This window comes from Acanthaster planci, linkage group LG01 (assembly GCF_054643075.1).
Source record: "Acanthaster planci isolate LZ-2023a linkage group LG01, COTS_SCS, whole genome shotgun sequence".
In the NCBI taxonomy this organism is placed as follows: domain Eukaryota; kingdom Metazoa; phylum Echinodermata; class Asteroidea; order Valvatida; family Acanthasteridae; genus Acanthaster; species Acanthaster planci.
Window position 1 is genome coordinate 1355748 of NC_141777.1, and position 8679 is coordinate 1364426.

Below are 8679 nucleotides of genomic sequence, written 5' to 3' on the forward strand. Positions count from 1 at the left end.
ACCTCAATATAGAGGGTATGAACAAGTATTGCAAGGGTCTCCGAGCGGCCATTGTTCGCTATGGCTTTCACTAGTTTGTAGAACTAATACATATATTTTTCCCTTGCAACTACGATTTTAGCTAGGCTATATCGAAGAAGATCAAAGGTGTCCACTCTTGAAAAAGAGACAGGCTGTGCCTCACCGATGATCACGCATTCTTTTGCATCACTTTTATCGGATGTTGTTAACATGTTTTATACTTTTGTACTTTAAAAAAAAAGTGATTGACAGCCGTTAAGTGATCACCAATGAGTGTCTTTTGAGGATAAATCATTTTAGACAAGTTTGCCCTGGAAAGGGGAATCCCATTTTGGTATTATGTCTCCAAACTTTATCTTACATCAGTGATATATTATGTGAGGTTATTCCCGGCGTTATGCTGTTAACATCACCATCCTGGGGCGTATGGTGTCAAAGTAGGGAACTTGTGGGGAGTTGCCCGTATATTTATCATGTATAATCTACATGCACATGGTATACGCCTTTAAGATCCTTTCAATGTTTACGTTGTTGCATAGCAACTGAGAGGGTCCCCTCACCCTTCACGTTGACGTGGCCTTGCGCCTCTATTGGAATTAGCTCCATTTAATTTCTATCATGATAACATAAGATTTAGCCGGAATACCTTCCACCGACTTCATTATCTGTTTTAAAACGCTTGTATTCATTTTTATTGTAATACGGGCATTGTCAACATTTTTACTATTTATACCGCGCTTGGATATGCCGGTCTGCCCAGTGTGCGTTACCGACCCTTCGACCACGTCTAGTCCTTTTTCTTTCCGTGGCCATCTCGGTGGAGACAGCGCAACATTTCGGGACCATTTCGGACAGTTTTCAGCCTGTTCCCTTGGAGTTGCTGGGCCCTGCAGACCACTGTAGGTCTCGCAACCCGTGGTGTCTGGGTGAGTCGGGGTTTGGGGGGTATTTGGCATATCCTAGCGCCGGTATTTTGTAGTTTCATCCATTATACGTTGCCATTTATGGTCACTTATAAACGTTCAACATGTACATCGTCTTCGCGCTGTACCGTCACGTGGTCAGTGCATTTGCATAAAGCCCCAAAGCCACCGTGAATAGAAATTTGGGTTGTGCTGTTAGCTTAAATAGCATATTCGCTTCCATGTATTATGTGTGCTATGTATAAGCAGTACGCACTCATGCCATTGCGGTACACCATTGCAATTGATGTCATTGTTGTTTAATTATTGTCCATGAATCAACTAAAGCACTTATGTAATTAATTAGGGTTCGTGCTTTTGTATTAATTTATAGGGTTTTCTTTCCATTGACGAATAAATTGGAGGTGATTATTTGATGACCTGTGTTACAAGCTGATCCAATCCATCCCTTACCGGGAGACCAGTCTCCCCCCTCCGGATCGTCAGGGTCCGCCCCCAGCGGGCGCGCAAGCGCTGCCGCTACAGAAACATTCCGTCACTTTGGAGTACATGGTTACCTTTGGACTTTAGAGCCCACCACTGCCTTTGCTGACAGCCATATATTAAGCCTCGCTTCACTATCGGAGCTTATTTTATAGGTGACAAATTTCACGATCAGTTCTGCAAACCATTATCATGGCTTTGCAACAGCAAAGGGACGGTCGGGCCCACGACGAGTTTGAGACCTTGGCGAAGTTCTACGCCAAGGACTCGGCCCAGGAGCTGGGGAAGTACAAAGCGCTCCGAGACCTGGACGTTTTCGTCCTGGACAACTCCATCCGGGAGAGCACAGTGGCCCAGCTGCGCGGCCACACGCTGGACGACAAGTGGAAGTTGTACGAGGAGGTGCAGAAATGCGGCTTTCAGAACAAGATCGTGGCGAACTTCTCCGAGATGACCCTAGTCGATGACGAGTTTGTCAGGCAGCTGATCAGCAATGGAGAGGACCGCCGAGGGATGTTTGCTTTCACTGAAGTGACTGAAGGTAAAGAAAGGAAGGGTTTGCTAACAAGTCTCCTAGCGGACGGCTTTTAAAAAAAAATCACCCTTCAATGGAATTTAACATGGTGTATCTCTAAGAAAGTGGGCTCAAGATCGGAGCACATTTTCTGCAAAATCACCTCGATGGTACGTAAGTGTACCATGGCCTCAAGAATTTCTTTTTTCAAAATTATATTTCGAGTTACTATCTCCCTGCAGTGCCAAGGCAATACCTCGCCCTGGCGATATACCACTTAATTACATGTAAAATTGCACTTGGCCCTCGTACGCTTCCATACGTTGCCTCTCAAGAAAAGGGAATATGGAAAGCCTCTGGCATCGTTACAGGACTTTGCTCTAGGGACAGTAAGAACTTGAATTTACATAATCAGCGAATCCAATGCATGCATACATGTACGTCTGTATATACCATTCAGTACAATAACAGAACATGACCAATTCCGTGCTGACAATCTTTTCGGCGATTTTGAAGCGATAAATCGATTGAAAATGCACTGAGTCAGAAAACATGTAGTTACTTTTCAAAGATGCTTGCCACAACTGTCCTGGGCCAGTCCCGTTCTGGTCTGCCATCCAATTTAGACGCCGTAACTATGGGGGCATAGCACTCACACACTTATTCTTCCGCTCGACATCTGGCAAATCACGACACCCTATTGGTCGAAGATTCATGTAACGCGCGCCTATTGCCTGTCCGTCAAAGTTTTGCCAGTTATGTTGAAAGATGCAGCTAGTTAGCGTTTCACCTACCTCTGGGCTGAGTTCGAGCAGCTTATATGTTCACTAACTACTCGATTTGTTGTCCGTGTGTCGGCTGCTCGAACGCTGGGTATATACAACCGGTTGTCGCTGGTATAGTTAGTGGCAAGCACCATGCAACTGAGCATGGCAGCGTCCATGCAAGTTCTTCGAGATTAATGTTTGGATAACTAGGCTGAAATCTTTTCTATTTAAAAAGAAACATTCACTTCTGACTTATGGGTCCTTTGATTTTGCAAAACTTCCAATTGTCTCCGGCTTTATAAGCCATCTCGCTATTTTTTGCGGCTGTTCAAAAATCAAAATCTCACGAGTTTTTCCGTGTGTTCGTGTAAAACCCTGACGAGGAGGCGGTGTGTGATCCTGTTCCGAGAACAGTGTTCTTAAGTCGTGTTCCCACCGTTCGAGGGCAAGAACAAGAAACCCGTGTCAAGTACAGTCTGCCCGAACTTTACCCCGATTCCCGCGAAACTACAATCCTGGACCAATCTCGTTGGAACATGCCTCCTCCTCGCCCCCTGTCAGTGTTGTTTTTCATTGGGTAAACTGGGCTTAGTCTTGGTCCAGTAAAGGACCACATCATTAAATGGGGAGAGGGGGATCTTTTCACCGCGCTTTCCAGAAGTTGTTCCAACTTTTGTACAGGATTGTAGAGGGCGCTGCAGGTACACGCTGCCCAGGTTACATAGTTGTAAATAAACTGTTGTAAATTACAACGATGCACCCACGATGACTACACTCACTTCAGAGAACCACAGAGAATACTCAGAAATCTAGAAGGGTTTAAAGCGCCCACTTTTCAAACTAATGATTCATCCCCCCCCCCAACTTATTCCAGAAGTAAGAGTCACCACATTTTCAAAAGTTACTTTGCTTCACGTTCAAACGGATCATTTTCAGTACATGTATTTCATTTTAGTCAAGTATCTTGATTTCTGTATAGCTTACATTCAGAAATGGTGTTGATTTCTTGCACGCTTAAGCCGTTACTTTCAAATATTCGATCATTATTGAAAACAATAAGGTCTAAAGTATTTTAGTCTTCAATAAAACTTCTAATCAAGGGTCTTAGTTAAATTGGGAACCATATCTGCTCCCAATGATCATTTCTTCAGGCAGCCGCGAAGGAGTTCTCGATAAAGAAACAGTTCCGGTCGGCTTGCGGAAGATGAAGGAGCTGGGTCTGTGGAATCCCCTCCTCGAGGTCAATCTGGCAGAGGGAGCCTACAACCTCCTCCACTGTCCCATTGAAGACCTGCTTGCTCTGCTGGAGAAGTGGATCGTGTGGGCGCACGAGCACCTGCACCCGGAGACCCGGGTCCTGGTCAACCTGCGCGACCTGCCGGACGCCATGCCCGACAGCGCGCATCGGGTGTTTAGGGCGGTGGACTTCCTGGCCCGGTTGCCGGCCACCTTGCGACCCATCGGCATCCTCTTCGAAGAGTACAAGGGGCTGTGCATGCCGGAGGAGTGCGGCCTGTGGGCCAAGTATATCCGGCAGATCATGGACGCCAACAACTGGCAAGGACACCTCTTGGTTCACGTGCATGAGAAGTTTGGCTTCTGCTACGCTTCCCAAATCCAGGTCAGAGTTATCCAGAACATCCCAACACTTATCAAATGTATTCTGAGAAAGGGATTAAATCTTGCTTAATAAGCAAAGAAGAGAAAAATGATCTAGCATAATGTAAATAGAAAACGCAATACTTTTTTGTACACAGATGTAACATTGAGGTTTTCTTCCTCGGATGACATCACAGTTTTGCTAATGAATATGAAAATACTCATTGGCATAAAAACTCAAAAGGCAGTAGCATACCCTTTGAAAAAGTGAAACAACAGTTCAAAACGATTAGGTTAATTGACTGAGACGTAAAGGTGCATTTTGAAGGTTTGTATTAAAACAAATTGATTGCAGCAACCCTTAAATCAAACAGTAAAAGATTCCGTTTCTTAGACCCTATATTAAACTCCGATCAATTAACCAAAATACGTCAAGGTTAAACAGCTATCGCTCAGTAATTACTTCAACTCTAACTGCAGAGTCTTATCGGTGGTGCGGACGGTATATGGGGGAGCGTCTGCTTCGAGAGTGCAGGCCTAGGGAGCGCCTCGGCATGCGTGACCCTGATGAACCTGGTGCGGCTGGGTAATAAGAAAATTACCCAGGCGTTTAACTCGACCTACCTGCGGCGGGCCGCCATCAATGTGACCAAGATCACCACGGGCTTTGATCCCTACTCCAAGACCCCCGTCTACGGTGAGCAGGCCCTGGACCACGTCTTCGACCTGAAGAAGGAGGAGTTCGACCTGGCCGATTTCTTCTGCGAGCGCGCCCCCGTGCGCATCTCCACTATGGCGTCCGAGGAGATGATCTGTACGCACTTGGTGGAGCTGTTCGGTGAGGATCCGCAGTTTACCGTGAAGCAAGCCAACCGAATGAGGATGGTTATGGAGGAAGACCTGCGTCACAACCGGTAACGTACACACAATCACTGGGTGCGCTTGATTAGCATCCAAGTGGTCAGCTCGGGTTTAACCTCGCTCTCACCGCCTAGCTTGTTTGACACAGCACACACAGTCATCCCCAGGTCAGGTTTGCCCCGTGTATAGGTATCGAACGCACCCATTATAGATCTAGGGACCAAGGCGTTTCACTAGCTGTAGCTAGAGGACAAAATTAAGAAATGCCCACGTCACGTGCGTAGGTCATGGGCGGTTTCTGCTAAGCTTGTAAACATTGCAAAACATTTTTTTCTTTTTTTCTAAGGACCAACAGTGGGAACTGTTTATCTATATGAGCATTTCGTTGATTTGTGTTGTATTCTACAGCTCAACCAATTCAATTTGATTACTTCGATTTACAGATCTCCAAAGTTGTGCATAGTGGTAATGGAGCCATGAAACGAATTGATGTGAACATGAGACTGATAACTTTCTTTCCCAATTAAAGATAGCATGCACATGGCTTTCAATTACAGCCTCGACCCACACAATAACACCAAAGGAAGAGTCAAAACGAAGATAAACCGTTTTTCTCAGCCGGATCCATTAAAAAAGAGGAAAGAGATTTTTCGCTGTTCCTTGACAGGAAAGAAGAGTACATGAGCACCGTTGGCGTGGCACTTCTCTTCAAGAAGGCTGGTGGCTCACTCACCAAGAAAATGAAAGAAGTCATCCACAAGATGGAGCTGGGCAAGCCGCACGCCGTGAACCTGATCTCGCAAGTCCGCAAGATGTGGGACACGTGGCTTGTAGCGGACGAGGTCAACGGTAACGGTGACGCACTGGAGCTGGAGTCATTCTACAGCGGCTTCATGGCCCCGTACTTCCCCAGCTTCGACCGGTGCCTCGATACAAAGTGGACGCTCCACGCCTTAGACCTGGAGGAGAACGACCGGGTGCGCTGGGCCGATTTCCAGGTGTACCTGACCTGGGCGATGCACCAGTACCCCGACATCAAAGATGCTCAAGAGCTACTGGATGTTACATTTAGGAACGGGATCGTTCCTTCCATTCGGCATAGTATGGTTTCTGTAGATCCGACCGCGTCCTAAGTATATTTTCAATGTCGGAGTGCATGCATGAAACCTTTGCTGGCGGTGTAAACTTTGCAGGTGTTGAGCTTGCGCGTCTCATTTCGGTAGTTTTCCTTTACGTCGCACTAAAAAACTTCGTCAGAAATAATCAATTGACGTGATCACTTCTATGAAGAAGAGTATACAAAGTCATGAATCATTGGTTTGATACATTTGGGATAAAATCCTCCGTTTGGGGTTTTATACATTGGTACATTCTACGCGTTGAGAAACAACCTGTTTTTACAGAATACCGACGTGATTACATCATTCGCACAATTATGACTTCGTATTTCAAGGGAATCAATGCGAGAATCAGCACGTGAAGCAACGCGACCATATTCCATTCGTTTGCATCATATCAATACAAAGCAACTTGTAACCCATAACAGAGATCTAAATGATAACAATTGATAATTTTTCGGTGAGTTCTATTTTGTTGTTGAGGGAAAGTAAATTCTACAACGGAATGAAGGTTAAAGGGCTAGTCGAAGTTTATCATTGCTTGGGAAATAGTGGAGCTACACGCGAACCTGATTGTGGGCAACTGTTGAATTTGTTTTGGTTTCTCTTGATTCTATTTTTGTGTAAAACTCGGAATTTGGGTTATTATGTACTCATGGAAGGTGCTGTTCGTAGCATGGTAAACGCCAGAGTTAGCTGGCAGTGTTGTGTAGCTAGAAAGCCATGAATACTGTATAATTCAGTGGCAGGTGATGTGATGTCCGGTGCTGAAGAAATACAAATGCTCAGAGAACCCTAATAAGTTACTTTGCAAATGTACCTAAAACGTGCTGTGCAAACGCAGGTTTTTTGTCTCATGTTATTGGCTACTGACATTGCATAATGAGTTACATGTTTTTGAATTATGCTTGTGCAGCATCTTTACACTCGTTCCTCTGTTAAAATGTTTAGCTTTTTAAAAGACATGGTGGATTGTCTTAGCTTTAAGCAACGTATGGCACCTGCTTGCAATGTACAAAAATGATAATATATGTTGTAATAAAAAAATCTTTGTGTAGCGTGTTTTATAAATCTGCATGCATATTAAATGCCAGATTTTACCCCTTTTTTTTTTAGAAAGTGTTATATTCAGATTTATAGCTAAGGCAGATTAAGAACCAAGTTTTTTAGAGGGGTGGGAAATCCAAAACTTTTATTCTTATTCTTTGTAATTTTTGTTGTTTTGTGGCTGACAACAATGCTTGTGTGTGTGTTTTCCTCTTAACTGATACCAACGGACACCATTTATGACTTTTTTGCCGAGAACATAGTAAATCTGATCTTGCCACTTGTCGGAATAAACATTACACGATGTGCCGGTAATTTTTGCAAAATTAAAAACTACTGCATTCAATGACAATAAACAGTTATTAGTTATTTCGCTTGTACTTTATCTTGTGTAGAGTAACAAGTTAATGGCGTTATTTAGCGTCAGGACACGAACCACATTTTATAACCTCAAGTTCAACTCTAAGCTAGTCGTATCAAACGTTGTTCGGTGATATATTCAAAGCCAGACATTGAACTTTGAACCTCAGCCCAATGATGATGGCTTATAACTATCGACTTCAGAAGTTTCGCAAAAACAAAGAATTCTTTCTTTTGCTATGATAATTTTTCCACATGACATTGGCGTAGCCAGCAGGGGAATCCATTCTGAGAAAAAAAATCCCAAGTTTGCTTTTGGACTCAGTACTTGGATAAGCCAGTCTAAATAATGCACAACACTGGCCTGATATGAGAAGGGAGTATGAACCGATGACATAAACAAGTTTTCAGTTGTTATATTTTAATTTCTCGCTGTTCGATTTCTGATCAAAAGTAGATAGATGACTCAACAGCATGCATTGAATATCTGCTCTTCAGATCCATGTAACAGTGTATGTCGTTTATTGAGAGGAACAATAAGAATTTCGTCGACTATTTCAATGAATTTGCAGGAGACGTTGCCGATATTGAGTGATTAATTAAGTTTCAATTAGCAATTTAATCAACATATGATTATTTTATTCGCAGTAAGAAAGAGGAAAATAATGTCGGAGCAGGAACCAGTCTAACATTGCAATTTACTAGCAATACGCGTATGTGGTGGCCGTTCTTCTGACACAAATCTATTTCGCGAAATGGTGGACGTTAATAAGCGAGGATCGTTTGTTCTCCAAACAAAAAAAAAGGAAATGATCATTAGAGATATTGTTATAAGCAAATAATGAATGTTTCACATTCGTGCAATGGTAAGATTATTTGATTCGGTGACAGACGAAATGTCCTATCCCACTCAGCTTCGCCTCGTGAAATGGAGCATTTTGTCTGTCACCTCATGAAATTAGTCTTACCATCGCACTCATGATTAT

At 43.6% G+C, this 8679-nt stretch overlaps 1 protein-coding gene across 1 annotated transcript; it reads left to right on the forward strand.

The window, feature by feature from the left end:
- Positions 1-1557: 1557 nt before the first annotated feature.
- On the forward strand, positions 1558-8258 carry LOC110977603 (uncharacterized). The gene is made up of 4 exons (XM_022231869.2): positions 1558-1968; positions 3860-4329; positions 4788-5221; positions 5836-8258. Exons 1-4 carry the CDS (start codon positions 1620-1622, stop codon positions 6299-6301), a joined length of 1719 nt encoding a protein of 572 aa, XP_022087561.2. The 5' UTR covers positions 1558-1619; the 3' UTR covers positions 6302-8258.
- The last annotated feature ends 421 nt before the right edge of the window (positions 8259-8679 follow it).